This window comes from Fusarium tjaetaba, assembly GCF_013396195.1.
Source record: "Fusarium tjaetaba strain NRRL 66243 chromosome Unknown NRRL66243_c0000195, whole genome shotgun sequence".
In the NCBI taxonomy this organism is placed as follows: domain Eukaryota; kingdom Fungi; phylum Ascomycota; class Sordariomycetes; order Hypocreales; family Nectriaceae; genus Fusarium; species Fusarium tjaetaba.
Genome location: NW_023501391.1, coordinates 67,800 through 85,118, shown reverse-complemented (window position 1 = coordinate 85,118; position 17,319 = coordinate 67,800). Strand labels below are relative to the sequence as shown.

General features: G+C 50.3%; 6 protein-coding genes across 6 annotated transcripts; 1 reads left to right on the top strand and 5 right to left on the bottom strand.

Moving 5' to 3' along the window:
- Window positions 1-3,028: 3,028 nt before the first annotated feature.
- Window positions 3,029-3,956, bottom strand: FTJAE_8835 (nicotinamide n-methyltransferase; the record flags this gene model as incomplete). Its single annotated transcript, XM_037355693.1, has 2 exons — window positions 3,029-3,759; window positions 3,812-3,956. 2 exons carry the CDS (start codon window positions 3,954-3,956, stop codon window positions 3,029-3,031), a joined length of 876 nt encoding a protein of 291 aa, XP_037204117.1.
- A 595-nt stretch (window positions 3,957-4,551) lies between these two features.
- FTJAE_8834 (nicotinamide n-methyltransferase) lies at window positions 4,552-5,349 on the bottom strand (the record flags this gene model as incomplete). The annotated part of the gene is made up of 1 exon (XM_037355692.1): window positions 4,552-5,349. The coding sequence occupies one exon, from the start codon at window positions 5,347-5,349 to the stop codon at window positions 4,552-4,554; it is 798 nt and encodes a 265-aa protein (XP_037204116.1).
- Window positions 5,350-5,787: 438 nt separating this feature from the next.
- Window positions 5,788-8,946, bottom strand: FTJAE_8833 (copper-activated transcription factor; the record flags this gene model as incomplete). Its single annotated transcript, XM_037355691.1, has 3 exons — window positions 5,788-6,903; window positions 7,472-8,843; window positions 8,915-8,946. 3 exons carry the CDS (start codon window positions 8,944-8,946, stop codon window positions 5,788-5,790), a joined length of 2,520 nt encoding a protein of 839 aa, XP_037204115.1.
- A 1,746-nt stretch (window positions 8,947-10,692) lies between these two features.
- FTJAE_8832 (u2 snRNP-associated SURP motif-containing protein) lies at window positions 10,693-13,056 on the bottom strand (the record flags this gene model as incomplete). Its single annotated transcript, XM_037355690.1, has 1 exon — window positions 10,693-13,056. The coding sequence occupies one exon, from the start codon at window positions 13,054-13,056 to the stop codon at window positions 10,693-10,695; it is 2,364 nt and encodes a 787-aa protein (XP_037204114.1).
- A 786-nt stretch (window positions 13,057-13,842) lies between these two features.
- On the top strand, window positions 13,843-14,655 carry FTJAE_8831 (phosphoribosylglycinamide formyltransferase; the record flags this gene model as incomplete). Its single annotated transcript, XM_037355689.1, has 3 exons — window positions 13,843-14,017; window positions 14,096-14,330; window positions 14,388-14,655. 3 exons carry the CDS (start codon window positions 13,843-13,845, stop codon window positions 14,653-14,655), a joined length of 678 nt encoding a protein of 225 aa, XP_037204113.1.
- Window positions 14,656-15,260: 605 nt separating this feature from the next.
- FTJAE_8830 (fructosyl amino acid oxidase) lies at window positions 15,261-16,682 on the bottom strand (the record flags this gene model as incomplete). Its single annotated transcript, XM_037355688.1, has 1 exon — window positions 15,261-16,682. The coding sequence occupies one exon, from the start codon at window positions 16,680-16,682 to the stop codon at window positions 15,261-15,263; it is 1,422 nt and encodes a 473-aa protein (XP_037204112.1).
- Window positions 16,683-17,319: the final 637 nt, after the last annotated feature.

Sequence of the window (17,319 nt, the reverse complement as noted above, 5' to 3'; positions counted from 1 at the left end):
CTCCTACCCGAACGTACCATCCAAGTACCGCCCGGTATATGCGGGGGGAGCACTCGCCCCATGGGGGGTTTGGGGCAAAGGACCTGTCTACCCTGTCCCCTGTAACCAGGATTTTCAAGTTCCCTTCCGAGCCAATCGTAAGAGCCCTAACAGGCTACGAGACAGGCTATCTGGATACGGCAGGTCTATCCTTGGGTGATTGAGATCCGTGTCAGTTTGGGGCCCAGTTTCTGTTTTTCAGGCGGATACAGATACTATGACGACGCTGTAAATTTAGGTCAAGGTCGAAATTCGGCGGAAAATCGCGTTTCCCGCCGACCGACCTTACACAATGGATGTTGACCATCCATTTTGGGTACTGGAAGAGTCTGACTGATGATTGAGGGCATGAATTAGTCGGTCCGTCAACTGTCTTGGGAGGTGAATCCTCAACAGACATGTCCCAAGTCTAGCTTAGTTTTGACAAAATCCTAGGAATTTCTAGTGAAATAACTCGATATCGGAGTTGATTCGGCCAATATTAGAATTCTACGGTGCTAATGTTTAATAGCCCTGGAGAGGCTTCACGATCTATGGGAGCTAAGGTAGGGAGCTACCTGCCTTCAGCTTACACAACTGGAAGGTACTATACAATTACCTTCAAGGCGCCTTCCTTATCTGAAGAGCTTCGTTTACACGTGATAGGACTCTTCATCTTCAGCTTTAGTAAGGTAGGTACCTACCTACCTCGTAAAATTACTGTCCACTAACATCGACAACCTCTTCAACTCGCTCGTGTGCATCTCAACGTAGCTTATCCAATCAAGGCTACTCTTGCTTTCCTCCTCGCTGCCGCCTGTTGCGCCGTTACTTTGGAGATCAAAGGCGCTACGAGAAAACGTTACGGAAAGAAAATCACTTTTAAGTTCAGGGTGGGAAGCGGAGACAGGGCTGGTGCGGAGCAAAGGAACTTGAGCAACACCAGATCAGCCCTCTCTACGGAGTAGGCACACTGTTTTACCAGGACGATCGAATTCCTGATACCATCAACAAAACCCTGCTGTTTCACTGACAAAAACTCGCAGCCTGTGGCAGTAAAAATATAGAACCTACCACCAGAAATCCGATCTTGAGGTGCGGGTTTTTATAGATCTACGAGAAACACGCTTGAAGATCCCGGAATTCAAGGAAGTTGCCCGCCCTATTGCGCAATGACTAACACAATCCGACTGCATTGCGAGCGAGAAGAAAATTCCCAACTCTTTCCAAACTCTCTTCCCCCGTCGGCTCCGCTTCCGTCCTAGACCTGCCTGCCTTTACGTAGCTGCAACGATGCTTTCTACAACACCCCAAGAATGTGGTGATCAGCCTATGTACAATCAAGGTCCAGGGTCCCTGCTGAACCCGACGTGTTGAGTGTCTTCTCCCCCACTTTGTTGAGACAGGAATATGATGCCGTATCGCCATTGGTTATTCAACGCCAACCAGCCTCGCGTTGTCTGTCAGCAAACACCAGCTCATTTCTCGCACGCCTAGAGACAATAGAATCGCCGACTTCGAGGGCGGAACCGATTTCGCTTCCCCCTTGGATGCGCTTAAATCGTTCTTTTTAGAAATTCTCCCGGGCACATTTGCCAAGTTCGGATACACAGTATAGGCTCGGTAGGTGGTTGTGGTATTTGCTAATCGTAACTAATAGATACCTACCTAGGTAGTGGAGGTTTTGAGATCAGACAAGCGAGTGCTGGGATCTGTGGAGGTGCGGGGATTGATGGTCGGTGCGTGTGGGGTAGTCTAGACTTTGGATCTTGCACCCAGACACAGGCTTAGGTTCAGAAGACGTGACCTTGCTTATCTACAGTACTCATCAGGCTCAACTGGAGTCAGTCGTTCACCAGGCCAGCATGGGCAACCGGGCCTCTTTGTATCGGATCTTGAGCTCATGGAGACACCGGCCTCATTCTGGGTACCTTGTGCCCCATGAATATTGTCTGCCCCCAAGCATTCAGTCAGTCAGTCTGCACTCTACCCCTGCAGGTGCAGACCGCTAGAGTAGATGATTGATGCTGCCACTCGAATTGTCCTTTGGGCTAGCTATTACCCCCGCGTTAAAGACAATTTCCCCGTGGGGTTGAGCCGGTTGACCCTTCGTTCCACGCCGCGTATGAGCCGAGCCCATCCCTTTCATTCCGCCGGGATGTTACCGAGTCCAGGAAAAGAAGGTTTGATGATAAGGCTACGGTGCAGTATACTAACTTGGCACTTATTAAATAGAACCAAGCCTATTTAAACACATGAGTACCTGACTCGCCGAATGCAATGATAGTTACATCATCCCGGGACCACTCATCAACTCGAGTCGGCCCAACACTTTGAGCTCCTTGATCTGACTGAGCTTTCACTTTCAAAATCCGGGGTCCCCAAACGATTTGCACGATGTGGCAGCCACTACGATCCGGGTGCAAATGCGGGGTTGAGAAACAGCCTAGGAAAAACGCAACTGTATTGGTTGCGGCAACTTATTAGATATCATCGGGAAGTCGGTCTTTGTTCCGGACAATATTGTGATAACCTCGGTCGTGCCGGGGCAGAGTTAGTTACTCGTATGTGCTTCCTTTGCTGTCGTATCGCAATGTCGAAGTGCAGCATCGGTAACACTGAGGAGGAGGTGAGAAACCATCAAGATTTGTTGATAGTGACAACACTGGCAATGGTTTGGACTGTGTCTGATCAGGACATTGTTCATTGTTCAAGCTCGTGCCTGGTGGTGCCGACACTAACTGAGGAGCCTTCTCAGCTCATACAAAACTATACTAAACTTTTCTGAGCATCAAGACGTTGAGTTTTTCCTTTCTTACGTCTCCTGGTTAGTAGACTCTCAGCACCAGAAGGAGAATTGTAATTCGCCAGGCCATGCTCAATATCACGCTGCTGCTTTTGGTTTCTTCAATTTGCTACAGGATGTACCTTACTTCTTGTGCATTGACATATCCAAGCAACGACATCAAAAAGCGTGAGTGCCGGCCTCGCTTCTCTCAACCTCTCATGGTCAGCCCTGGAGTGAGTAACCAACTTGACCGCTCTCACTGCCAAGCTGGATTAGACGCTGTCTCATGCCGTCGGCTCTGCGCCTATCTTGCTCCGGGAGCGACTCGAAAGCACATTTGTCAACCCAGTTACCAATTCCATGCTGTAGAACGTTCCTGGCTCGAAGAGTGCTGCCCTGAACATGGCCAACGGAGCCGTGTAGTGTCATGCGCTCCTTGCTGCTACTGTAAGCCCCGCGGTGCAGAATGTTATTGTTATAAAAGACAATATCGCCGGGCTGCAGCTTGACGATGAGCTGGTCTGGCAGGGACTTGGCAAAGGGGTCTGCGCTTCGCTCAGTCGAGGTCCTAGCGCGTTTGTGCGAGCCAGGCACGACAATGAGAGAATCATCATCCCATAAAGCGAAGTTATACTGAGCATGGTAGGCGTGCTTGCCAAGACGCTCCATCTCCTCGTCCTCGCTAGCCTCAGCGGGGATATCATCACGATGCCACCTCAACTCAAAATCCCTTTCTGGCCTGACAAGCATGTTGAACAGCTCCATCACGAGATGCTCGTCTTGGCATTGCAGCAGCTGCTTCACAATGCCGAGAATGGCTTCAGAAAAGTACAGCTCTGTGAAAAGCTCATGACCAGGGAGATCAGGGTTCATGAGATGTTGGACACCCCATATTCCATTCTCGCGTGCCTGACTGGCATCCCATGGTGGGAATTGTTTTCCAACAGTCCGTACTACAAACTATTAGGAGAATATCTATTTAGAGCAGCAGACAAGGGGCTGTACCATAAGGCCATTGCCCTTCACGAGCAAGCTGAGTAGCCTTTGAGCTGACCTCACGGAGAGCATCGAGCTTATCCTTGCTCACGATTGACTTTATGACCACGAACCCATCCCTGTTGAGATCTTGGAGATACTGCGAGGTGGACATGATGTGATATGAAAATGCGGGTTTTGGTCCGTTGAACGAATTGCGGCTTGTGGACCGCCGGTAAAATAAGACAAAAATCCCGTTACAGTTGACGGACCTACCCCTCTCGAGCTATAAAATAGGTAGTACTTGGAGATACAAGCAAGCAGCTGACAGTGAGCGGAGGTCATCGGCCAAAAGGCTCTGTAACACAGGCAAGGATGGTTGAAGAGATCGAAACGAAGCGAGACTTGGCGCGGATATTTACAGAAAGAGTTTCAGTTCCTTTTGCAGGCGCCAAAAGTGCTTCTTCTTGTGCTATGATGAGTTCTTTTTAAGAATCGATGTGGGGAACGTACTCACCTATCGACGGCTCGTTGCATCTGCTACGATGGAGCCTCATAAGGTCAAGTAACGTAGCAATTGGAGTACAGCATCGCGAGTAGGTAGTAAGAGTCTCTATAGTCAGACATTCATTACTCTTACGCATGTGCCAGTGCAAAGTGCATATGTAAGAGAATCCACAGTATCAACCTTTGGTGTCATAATCGTTATTCATTAACCAATTGCCAATCAGTTTCGTCTATCTATCCGTTGCGCTTCTTGTAGGTAATGATCAACTGCACTTCTCGGCAGACCATTTCACAGCATATCCCTTGACAGTCTTCTGCACATCCAAATCACCAGGATCATTCTCAAATAGTGGCTTGTCGAGTCTTCGCTCAGCAATCTGTTCTACCTCGAAGCCCTCTTCGCGCGCAATGTCAAAGAACCCCTCATCAAGCTCCTTCTTCCACGGTCGGTATGATGTGAAGAACACGTAGGCCACGCTCTCACGGGACACCTTGAGGGTCTCCTTGATGGACTTGACCATGTTTCCGTGCTCGCTGTGTCGGAATAGAAGATCTGCCAGGATGAGAACATCGAAGCGCTCCTCGTGAGAGTCATCAGTTGGGTTCAGGCGAGTAAGCAGTGGGATAGGGTCGGCGCCCCAGACAAAGCCCACAGCGTCGACAGTGCTGGCGATTCGGCCACGAGGCTCAACCGTTTCGTCACATTCATCGATGTTCTTCTGCATGATTCTGACGATATCTGGGTCTGGGTAGTCTGTCACCACGACCTTGCGCGCACCAAGAATAGCAGCGACAAGACTGGGCAGACCAGCCGCGGCACCAAGCTCCAGAACCGTCTTCTCACGCACTCGAGAAGGATCCTCCTCGAAGAAGTCGGAGATCATCTTGGCACCGTTCCAGAGATGGTGGGCTTCGGTAGGGCTGGCGCCAACGAGGTGAAGTGTTACGGGCTTGCCGCTTTGCATTGTGAAGACCTGAGATGTAGGAGGGGGTGTAGGTGGGCAGTAATCCTCTGGGTCGTCCATGAGGTCGCCAAACCCGTAGTCTACCTCGCCAGACATTGTGTCGAGTGAAGCGTGCGGTCCAAGGGTGAGCAATAGTCAGTCTGAAATGTGTGTGGGAGTAAGATTCCGTCAGAGGACTTTTGTGAAATTGATCGCTGCAGTTTGAATCCTTCGTGGTCTAAGTAGGAACTATTCTCGTAGCTCGCTCTCGCGTCTGGCTTCTGTGATAAGTTTATACGGAGATCTGAGCCTCGTCTCAGAGTCCAAGTTTTGCTTCTTCTGGTTGTTGAAAGTCGTGAAGAAGAGTTTTGATTCGAGTGGGCCAAACTTCCAATTGGTGCGCTCCCACAGTGCGCCAAAATACCCAGTTGTCAAAAGACCTACTCCGTACCATATAAATCCACCGAAAAAGAATAGGGCCAAGTTGTTCTTCCACCATCAGTCAGAGCTTCGAGGCTTCAATGGAAGAGAGTTGCATATAGGTGATCATCTCCTCTATCCGAATCGTTGCCGTGCCAATTCCCTCAACATGCTCACAGTCCCTTCTTCCCTTTCCCTCCATGCTCTCTTCTTCTCTTCCACCTCTTCCCTTTTGGCCCTTTCGATCTCCTCTCTGCGGATTTCCCTCTCTGTCTTGCGACGTTGCTCCCTTTCCTTGGCTTTCTTGTACTCATCCAATGAGTCTCCACCGCCCATGAGCTCTCTCTCGTCTTTGACTTCCATAGCATCAGGGCTCTTGTCGCGGAACGAGCGCATCTTGTCCGCCACTGCCGCTTTCTTCTCCAACATGCGCTCACGAGTCCCGGCCTCAGCACGAGGGACCAGATCTTCCAGACGCTCCTTCTGCAGAGCCCGATCGGCTTTGCGCGCTTCACGTAAGTCCGCGATAGACGCTTGCTTGTCTTCCTCAGCAACCTCAGCTCGCAAAGATAGATCCTGAAGCGTGGGAATGCCTGGTCCAGAACGCCGTGTATGATCCGATCCAGGAAGTGGAGGACCATAATCATCTTCATCGTCCTCGCTCTCACGATCCTCTCTATCGTTCATAGGCTCTCGTACTTCATCCCGTTGCACAGAAGCACGCCTTGCTTGAGGCGCAACTGGATTATTAGATGTAATTCGTGCAAATGTCTCAGGGTCGTACCATCCTTCTGCCAACTCCTTTCGGTTCCACTTGCCGATGAAGCTCTTCCATCGCCCTCTGACTTCATGATCGTCCATCTCTGCGATATTCTTCTGCTTCTGAAGACTTAGATATTCTCCAAATAGTGGCTTGAAAGAAGGCAGATCGGCTTTTGACAAGGGCCGCGCCTTGAAGGGTAGGTTAACCACAACTTCAGGCTTGCGACTTGCATGATCCCTGGATTTATGTGATGAATGATGGCGATGATGATGCTTGGGAGACGAGCGACGGCCGCTTGGCTCAGATTGGTGTCTCTCGTGTCGATAAGACGATGTTCTAGATCGTTTGTTATCAGGTGATCGTGAGCGCGAGCGTGAGCGCTTGTTTTTATATAAAGTGTCGCGGTCCTGACTTCTCCTATAATTGTAGTCACGGTGCGGAGACCTCTCTCTAACCCGGTTACTGCGGTCCATTTCGACGCCTTGAGACTATGTCTGAGTATTTTAGGTCCAATAAGTAAGTGATCGAAAATTGTGGTGATAAAATTAGAACATGGATGAGATGAATCTGATTCAAAGTGTTTTAAGATGAGATTTTGAGGTCAAGGGATGAGCACAGTGCGATCCGCTTTTCTTTAATTAGTCTACAGGACCTAAAACACGATGAACTCAGAATCATGTATCATAGCGTGAAGGGGAGTAAATCGCTATTTCTATGCATACCAAAGCTTCTCTATTCTTCTCAATCTCCCAATGGCCTTGCCTTCTTCACCAGTCCAAAACTTCAATGGGTATAATCGCCGCAAACTAGCAAATCGCTGCCCTCCTTTTTTTTCCCTTACGTGATGATTCTTTGCATCCGTAGGGTCTCAATGGGCGAGTTTGAATGGCTTCGAAGAAGCTCTCGTACTCTCAGAGGGGTATTCTAAACCTGGCCTTCTGCTTCCACTGCTGACTCGGAGTTGCCATGAATTACGCAGCCTAAACACTGACAATCATCTCCGCACGGACAGCTTGCCTCCTCACCAGCACAAGAGTCTCCGAATGGGTAACTAACAAAGAAGAAATCATTCGCCGACAGTGCCTGCTCTTCGCTAATGCCTGACGCCGCTTCAGAAGGAGTTTGTGGGGCGATTGGCGATACAGTCCCGTCAGTAGAGCCGATGGGAGGTACAGAAGCCGTGCTTGTGGTAACGCTGTGGCCATTTGTTGTGGGCGTTTCACCATTTCCGTGTCCGTTCACATGGGTGTAACCGGTGTCCATCATGCTCTGCCAGGCCGATCGAACATAGTTCTGCGTCGCTTCATTGTACGGATGGGCCGCGCAGCCTACACACTCGCACGAGGCACCACAGCTACACTGGTGAGAAGTGCCCGTCGCCGAATGGGGAGTTTGAGGGGCAGTTGGGGAGGGGAACGGCGTTGCACCATGCATTCCGAAGGGCGAAGGCATGCCCCCTTGACCAGCAAAAGTCATCGTGGCCATTACTTGTCTCCATTGCTCCGGCTGAAGAGGCTGCAAGTATGAACCATACTGAGGCGGGTATGTGAATACAGTGGGTTGAGGGTAGTAGGCGTACATGCCGTTAGGCATCATGATGGGTGTCGGAAAAGGCGACATCATCATGCTGTTGGGCGTCGGTATGTCGTTGGTTGGTACATTATCGTTCTTCTGGTCGAGTTTGGGGGAGTCGTTACTGGAAGAGCAACAGCTCTTGGCCTTGACTTTCGGTGGGCTCGGTACTGAAGGCATTGTAATCGGAACGGAAGCAATGTTATTAGAATTGCCTCCTCCGCAGCAAGAGCCGGCTTTTGGTGTAGACTGGATTGGTTGTTCTAGAACTTGCGTGCTTGTTATTGAACCAGACTGGCCAGCTATGGTCTCCTTTGACGTGCCTGGGCTCATCATAGGGGGTGGTATATGTGGTTGGAACATTGGATACATGACGGGTCCAAAAGGGCCGTCCGCTGGTGTCATACCCACACTCCCATAGGGAGACATGTCAGGAAGAGACGTGGCCGGCTTCTGGGATATGTCCTCGAATGAGGGCAAAATATTGAGCATTTTGGGGTCCATTCGCTGGAAGGCCGATGGGTCAACAGATTCTCTCCTGCTAGAACTTCCGCCTTTCGAACTCGTCTTCTGTACTCGATATCCAGAACCTGGTGTTTTGCTAACAGGGCTCTGGGGCGTGGAGCTGCTTGTGCTGTCACTATTCTCAGGTTTTGGTGATTCGGTATCTTTGCTGGGACCGCAATGACATGCTTGCTTCTTTGGTATCGCAGCCGTGACTCTGCCGCAAGAGCATGGACGAGAAGCCGGATGAGGGCATGTACTCAGAGGTCTACCTGGTTTCCTAACAGGTACCATTAGTCGCTCATTTGCGTGTGTACATTTGGTAGAGCGATGGCCACGAATACAAGGCTCGCTACAAGTCCAGAGTTAGCAAAGTCTAACCAGAAGACCGACGGCAGTTGAATGCGCCAGGATCAATCGTACCAGGCCATTTTTATTCCATTGATGAGAGGCATGGTGAGACTGTCGTCGGAAAGGTATGTACGACGGATGACAGACAGAGGTGGAGCAAGACGGACGGATAGTGGTAGAGATGGATGGTGGCCGGCTCACAGCCGTAACAATTGCCTACAAATGCGCAAGTCTCGCAAGAGTCGACATGAGAGGAAGAGTGTGTTGCAAGGCGCGGCGTGGATTACTCGGCGACACTCGAGGGCTCGGAATTTGCGTCGCAAACGACGGGATACAGAAGACGGGTTTTACAAAAGTTCGCGGCGGCTGTGTACTATATGAAAGTGTCGTACCAGGACTCGATGAGAATGGGGACTTATGGCCGGTGTAAGTCAATGAATGCTGTAGAATGCAAAACTGGTGTAAAATGACATGTATCGCTGTCGTTGTTGTAGTAAGAAGATGTAACAAGGCAAAACGATGGAACGGATCTTTGATCTAGTCTAGACCCAAGACGAGCGAGAGATGGTTCATTATTCAGGGACCCGACCCAGCCTTTCCCCTTCCCTTGTCAGCACCTCAGCCAGCGGACGACCTGCCTGCAAATGTTCGTCGCGCCCCCCACCATGCGGGGGCTGCAGCGGGCAAGAAACGCCCTAAAGAGCCCAAAGGGTGTCTAATCCCAGCAAGGCACTTGGTTGGCAAGATCACTCCCACGCTAACTTAACGACACCTAGACTTGGCTCAATTTTGGTGTTTCGGTGTCCGCTCAGCTAAGATCGGCTCGGAATAGTAGAGGTTGAAAATCATGCCATGTTGAAGATGGTTCCGTGATAAGATAGAAATTATTCCGAGGACATGTCAATATGAAAACGAACGCAATAGAGTGTATCATCAGGATCTCAACTTCTCCATGACGTTGCTGATACAATATCCCCCTACAAGCCAAGCCCAACTCCCCCCGGCTCAGGCCCGTTCCTCCAATTCAAGCCGCCGCCGATACGGAGCACTGTATAGCCGGAGACCCGGCGGTTCTCTTCCGTGCAACGTCCGAAAGAGCACATTTGGCAATTCAACGACTCTAATGAAAATAAAACATGTTTAAATATAAACACAAGGTCTCTTCCCTCTCAATAACAGTGCAAAAACCCCGACTTTACCGCATTTCAATCATTCATGTCACTTTTCTCTTCCCTCTCCACTATCTTGTGTCCGTATCCATCAGCCAACCCGGCCGAGTGAGCAAGTTTCCATTGGCTCAAAGGCCCCGGCCACCTTCAACACCAACACCACCATAAAGCTCAAGCGTTCAGCTTTCTCTTGTTGTCTGTTTTTGCCTCATACGTGTGAATTGCTTTCCACCACATCAATATTAGTGACGTAACATGGTTTGGTCCTTGACAATGTCGACAGCAGTCAGACGCACAGTCCATCCTTGACAGCATACCTCAGCATAGACGCATAGCTCATCACAAACTCATCTGCCAACGACAATGCTGCAACTATCAGCATGTGCTTTCAACGTCCATGTTACATTGTGCCTCTATTCTAGGCTCAGCTCCCGTGGCATCCTCGTCTAGTGTCTGGCCTCTCATGTCATGCTCTACACATCCTTGCTTGGCGTTCCGGCCTTGAAGTGCGATCCAACTCAACTGATCTTCAATCGTCCAGTGGTCGCACACAAACTAGAGATCACATTGGATCCTACCCCTTGGCCTGCCTTGGTCTCACGCCGTTAGATGGCGCCATCTCGCAGACGGAACGGTACGTCTAATCCATTACAAATTGGTATCATTGAACTTCGCCTATCTCTATCCGCCCTTGTCCGAGTCGTCTGAATCTGCAAACATATCCACTGCTCGCATCCGTCTTCGAGGCTGTCCGGCTTGAGACGGTTCTTCTTTGGTCTGGTTCTCGGTGCCGACTGTAGGTTGATCTGTAGGCGCTGGTGGCAACTTATCCCCTACAGCCTCATCTTCATCCATTGGTTCCCCAGCCACATCGTCCTCATCGATAGGCTCTCCCTCGATGTCATCCTCGTCAATAGGTTCTCCCTCAATATCGTCTTCTTCGATCGGCTCTCCAATAACATCGTCGTCTTCAATCGCCTCGCCCGCAACGTCATCCTCCTCCTCCTCGACGGTCGAAACGGGTAGTGCACGTAATTGTTTATCCTCCACCGTCTTCCATTTGCCCTTCTTCTCTTCGCTATCCTCCTTCTCAACGGAAACCAGCGATGGCGGGTTTTCGAAATATTTGACAAATAGTTCCTGGCTCTCGGCAGGGAAGACGCACCACCCCTCCCAGAGATTCAGAACAAGGTGAATGCTACGCTTCCACTTCTCTGCGCGTAGACGTCCCCACTTGAGTCGCTCCGCCATGAGGCCCAGTGTCTCGAACGTCTTGCGGTCTCTCAGTGATGTCTCGAATAGCTGCCGAAAACGCCAGGCGTGCCGCACGCCGCTTGTCGATGAAGACGACAGTATGTCGCTGACGACATATAATCCCACCAGACTAGCACCACTGATGTCGGGGCCCTCGTTACTTGGCGCCTCTTCGGGGGCGCTTGTTTGGAATTCTTTCCTCTCAGACTTCTTGTCAGGGTTTGCGCCAGTAAGAGCAAATGGCTTCTCAACATTGAATGTGATCATCGCCACCACCTCGTCAACTCCTCGACTAGCATGGGTAATTGCGAAGCTCGTCACTCTCGCGACATCGCCCTTCCTTAACCTCGACATCGATGTCGGTAGTCGTGCAAGGAGATGTGTTAGCTTGGCCTTCTCCAATGGGTTGAGGAACGCCTTTTCGGATTCCGCATCTGGATTTTCCCTCTTATTGTCATCCTCGAAGTCCTCCTCATCCGATGAGTTGTACTCTGAGTCCGACACGAATTCGTCCAGCTTGGTCGTGTACTCAAACTTGAGGTTCTTCTCCGGGGCCCTCCATGCATGCGAGCCATCGAATAGGGGGACGTATTTCCCCTTTTGCCGTGATTGCTGCGAGCCCGTAATGACCTCCCATAGTCTCCATCGGTACCATATGCCGCCTTGACTCCTTGCATCCCATATCCATGCCCATTTTTCTTCCCTTTGCACCTCGGGTCGTGACATGAGCAGCGCCTCGAATTCTGGGCCATGGACAAGAACTCCCTCGATAACCTTGCTTATTAGTTGTATAATCTTAACATCAGTGGGCGGTTTGACCGGCACATGTAACAGGGCCGATCGATTTATGCCTGCGCCGGGGGGTCCATAAGAGGTTGGGGGCGCAAATCTGCTATTGAACCCATGCTGCGTGTGCGGGTTTTGTGGCCCTGATGGTTGCTCAACAGGTTTCGCACCAAAGGGATGTGACGTCGCTGAAGAGCCAATGTTTGGCAATGCAGCCGAACTCGCAACAGCTGATGAAAGATGGCGATGGAGAGACAGGTAATGTCCATAACCTAGATATCGGTTCTGTAGCGCATTGACGGCCGCATCGATCTCGTTCGCCGGTGTTTCCTGGGACAATGTGACAATCGAAACGGCATGCTTTCTTTCTGAGTTCCCAGAGCTGCTCGAAGGTGTGATTTTGACATTCTCGACTGTCAGATTGTCTGGGATCAAGGCCTTGATCGTGGCTGGGGAAGTTCCTGGAGGAATATTCGACAGTCGCAGTGTAGGTTTCGCTATAGCCTTCTCTTCTGCCCTATCTGTCACGCCGTCCATATCCTCGTCATCGCTTGTGTTAAAAGCTCTCGCTGCTGGGATCGGCCCTCCTCCACTGGCTCCCTCATTGTAGCCCAGGACTCCCTTATCCCGCGACGGCCGCGCAAAGTCCTGGAAAGATCGCTTTTTCGCGAACGAGGATGGCGGAGGTCCCAAGCTTCCTGGTCCGCTCTTCAGTCCCGATGTTCCAAAATGCCGTCTCCCTGGTCCTGAGGGCGGTGGCTGGCCCCCAAATCCATGTCGCGGGCGTGGAGGTGCTGAAGAGCTGGGTGCATTGTGTCCATCATAGTCATCATCGCGATCAAAACTTTTGACGAATTCGTTATATACCGCAGCGGTTTCTGCTTCTTCTCGTAGTCGCTTGGCTTCAGCTTCTGCTTTTTGTTTCTCGAAAGCGGACTGCTTGGTCGGTTTTTGCAGCTTGGCTTCCAAGCTTGGGAATTCGGATACGCCCTTTCCGGAGGACATTTTTGGTTTCGATTTGTAGTTTGTTGATTCAGTACATCTCTGTTATTGTACACCAAGTATGCCCAGTTTCCGTCGAGATAGAGACCGTTGAAAGAAAGACTGAACACGGGCAATTGGATGTTGAATGGAGTTGTGGTTAGCTGTCGCAATAGTCTCAGCGCGTTCCAAGGTCCAGGGCAGCTAGTGGACCTCATCACTGTAAGCCTTATCGCTTACCGTGCGCTAGGTTTAATAGGGCATAACGCGCAATTCGGTATTTCGTTGTCAACTACCTACCCTACGTATGGCTCAATATCAAGTCAGTTGCAGTTTTTGGGACGTCTTGACGGTGATTTCGGGCTGAAACGTATACGATCGAGAAGGGGGCATACAGCTCCATGAAAAAATCGTTTATTGGTGACAAGTCTCGTAGAAATAAATGGCTTTTCGAATCACAGAAACATCGAAATATGTCAAAGGTAATTTCGACCTACTGGACAAAGTGATGGAAGGCTTTGAGCTTGAACTGTCATGTCGCAACTCTGCACTCTAGAGCAGAACCAAATGGGACGGACACTGGAGTATAGTCACTGGAAATGCTCAAACTAGGCTAATTACTTTATTATATAGGTATTGTTTAAGCATGTCTTGGGCCATTTTCTCGACAATGTGTGCTCTGCCGCTATCGGCATCACGTGATACCCTTTGGAGGGGTGAAAGTTTTGAACTGAAGCTGGAGAAATATTATTCAGAGGGTGACTGAAGCATACTACAATATTCAGTTCACTTCAGTATCTGCCCTTCAAGATGTCAAACGCGGACCAATCACCATGCCGAATTCTCGTCATGGCCTCTGGGTTTGGCTCTAATTTCCAGGCTCTCATTGATGCGATATCTACTGGTTCGCTCCCAAATAGTCGTATCATTTCTCTCATTGTGAACCGACGGAACGCACACGCAACTGTCCGAGCCGAGAAAGCTGGTACGAGCCCTCTCACCAAATCCCATACGTCGTGCTAGTCCATACGACTTTTATGTGCATATACTGACTCGTGACAAGGCATTCCTTGGCAATACTTTAACTTGATCTCTCACGGATTCTTGGAAAAGGGAGAAACCGACGAGCAGAAGGTGACTGAAGGTCGTCGGAAGTATGACGCTGCGTTGGCCGAAAAGATCCTCTCAGCCAACGAGAAGCCTGAGCTTATTGTCCTCGCTGGCTGGATGCATGTCTTCTCAACTGCTTTCCTGGACCCTATCCAGAAGGCTGGTCTGAACGTCATTAACTTACACCCGTGAGTTCAACATGTTAGGTCTTTGCGAATTGCCGAATAATTAACATGACCACACAGTGCTCTACCAGGAGAGTTTGACGGAGCCAATGCGATCGAGCGAGCTTATGATGAGTTCAAGGCTGGTCGACTAACACGCTCAGGCATCATGGCCCACTACGTGATCGCTGAAGTAGACAGGGGTACTCCTATCCTGGTCAAGGAAATTGAGTGGAAGGGAGAGGACCTAGAACAGTACAAGGAGAAGGTTCACTCTCATGAGCACGAGTTGATCGTTAATGCGACCGCAAAGGTGGCACAGGAGACAGTCAAGAACAGAAGGACATAAAAACGGAGACGACATAAATACTGGTATAGAAGCACTGCACAATGACTACGAACGACGTGACATGAGACAAACTTGCTATACAAAACTCATACGGCACATGAGATAAGAGAAACCATCTCCAGGAAGAGCAATTCTATGGCCGTAGAGACTACTAACAAGCTCCTCTCCTGAGTGAGTTTGGTAACCAGGTATGGAGTCGTGGAACCAAAGAACCAGACCAGACCAGACATCATCATTCCTTAGCTCAACCCTTCATTATACCCCCTTACAGAACAAAACTCAAATCGGTCTCTCCCTGTTCCATATAAATCTCATCCCTGACATGTGAAGTCACTTTAGAACCGGCGTTGCTGAAACATGCCCTGTCGGATCTTTATTAGCCCGCTGTCCATATCAACCCAACGTGTACGGAGTAAGTGGTGTTATTATTGTTGTAAGCTTATCCTCCTTTCAAGTCAGACCATGCTTCCATCTCGCTTCTTCACTTTCTCAAACATTCCATCTTTACAAACAAAAAACTTGATTTCTTGAAATGCTACAAACGAACGCTTCATCTAAGTCCAATCCAAATGCGGCTTGCGCCCCAAAGACCTTCTGGTGTTCTATCATAGCTTGGCCTTGGTCTCTCCAAGAACCGCCCTGTCCTTCTCGAGCTCATCACAAAGCACCAAGGGTCGTCCACCTCTGCTTCCATCTTCCGTAATTAAGCCCCTGTACACTCCATTCGTCTCTCTTCCGACTCCATCGTTCTGGATCTCCCTCCATCGCCACTTCTCGCCAAGCTTACCACCCTGGCCTTGCATAACATCCGCGATCTTCTCACCCAAGTTGGGTAGGAACTTGAATCCGTGTCCGCTGTCACCTGTTGCAACAAAGAGTCCCTTCCAGCCCGGGTGGTAGTCAACGAGCCACTCGCCATCTCGTGTATCGGAATACCAGCAGATTCGAGCCTCCTTCCATGGTCGGTTTTCTAAGCCGCGTATAGGACACAAGTCCGTGAGTGCGCGGCGCAGATCTTTGTCGGCCTCGACGGTCAAAGGGTTCGAGGAATCGTTGCGAGAGGTGTAGGGTTGAGATGCGATGAAGGGTTCCCGCTTATCGTTGGGCGAAGGAGGAAGAGCGTTGTTGATCTTGACGGGATTAATGTATCCGAATGTGTGACGTGCGGCCTTGAGGACGTTATTGCGAGGAGGAATGAGGAAGAGGCCGGTGCTGAGGTTCAACACCACAGGGAAGTTGTCGAGTCGCTTCTGCTCTTCCGGTGTGATGTCCATATACGCGACTGCATGGCCAGTAGCCTCTGTTCTTCCTCGAAGGTCAACGAGTGAGCCCGACCAAGCACCGGCGGCTACCATGACCACATCGGCCCTGAGAACCGCAGAGTCGCTCAATTTCGCACCAATGACTCGATTACCCTCTGTTACGAGCTCTGTCACCTTGCCGTTGACGAACTGGATGCGTCCTGTGGCCTGAGCCTGCTTATAGAGCCACTTCATACCCTCTCCGGCATCAGCCCAGCCAGAGTTACCATTGAGGTAGCCCCAGTCTCCGGGATAACCGTCTGTGCCGAGGAACTTTTGGAGAGCCTTGGTACTCTCCAGCTTTTGGATCTTATCCACAGGCAGACCAGTCTGCTTAGCAATCGACTCGACATTTTTGGCACTCTCCTTGGTATAGTCCATGCCCGACTTCTTGAGCTTGAAGTCTTTGGGGGTCTCGCTCGCGCAGAGGACAAAGCCCGACTCGGAATATCGTCCCTGTCCACCGACCTCATCATCGCCCTGCTTTCGCCATTCCTTCTGCGCCTCGGCGGCAAGCGCGGCATAGTAAGGGTCCGAGTAGTCGGCTCGTACAATTCGAGACGAGTCTACACTGGCAGCATCTTCTGGAGGAAACTGTCCTGCGCAGTCGTCGACGACAGTGATCGAAGTGCTGGAGTAGTGTGATCGTTTGGCCAAAGCGCAAGCGGTGCCGAGCCCGAAGACTCCAGAGCCAACGATAAGGATGGAAGCAGGAGCACCAGCCATTGTGACAGATACAGACGATAAACGGTCGAGGAGAGGACAAGAAAGGCTTCCTACGAGACACGATCACTTATCTATCTACCACTGTCAACAAAAGAAAGTTCACATGGGCCGATGAAATGCGAAGACTTTTCCCTGTTCCCACACCGATCACGGCGTTGTCCGAGGAGGAGAGCCTCCCAAGCGACACTAGAACGGGCCTAGAAATCGGCTGATAAGTCTCTGGCGCTGCCGAGAATCGGGGCTGGATTGTCCATTTACTATGAGAATGCGATTATTGGCTGGGCACGTGAGTGGATAATCATGCATCATCAACGCACGCGAGCTTCACACACAAAATGTCAAAACGACTGCAAACTTGGGAGAGAACCTAAGTCTTTATTCATATCTCACTACTGAGAAAAAAACTGCACACTCTGGAGAAATGCATCTCGCAGATGTTGGTTCAAGTTCAAGACAACTATATGATTGTCTTGACCACCAGCAGATGCTGGGGTATGCTCTCCTTGTTTTCACAAACTCGTTACCAAGTTAATGTTTTTTTTAAGACTGAACCCTCAAAAGGCTCATTCGGGCAACTGTTCGACTTTGTTTCCCCAGCACCCTCTCTCTCAGCTCAACGCGTCCCTCAGGAATATTA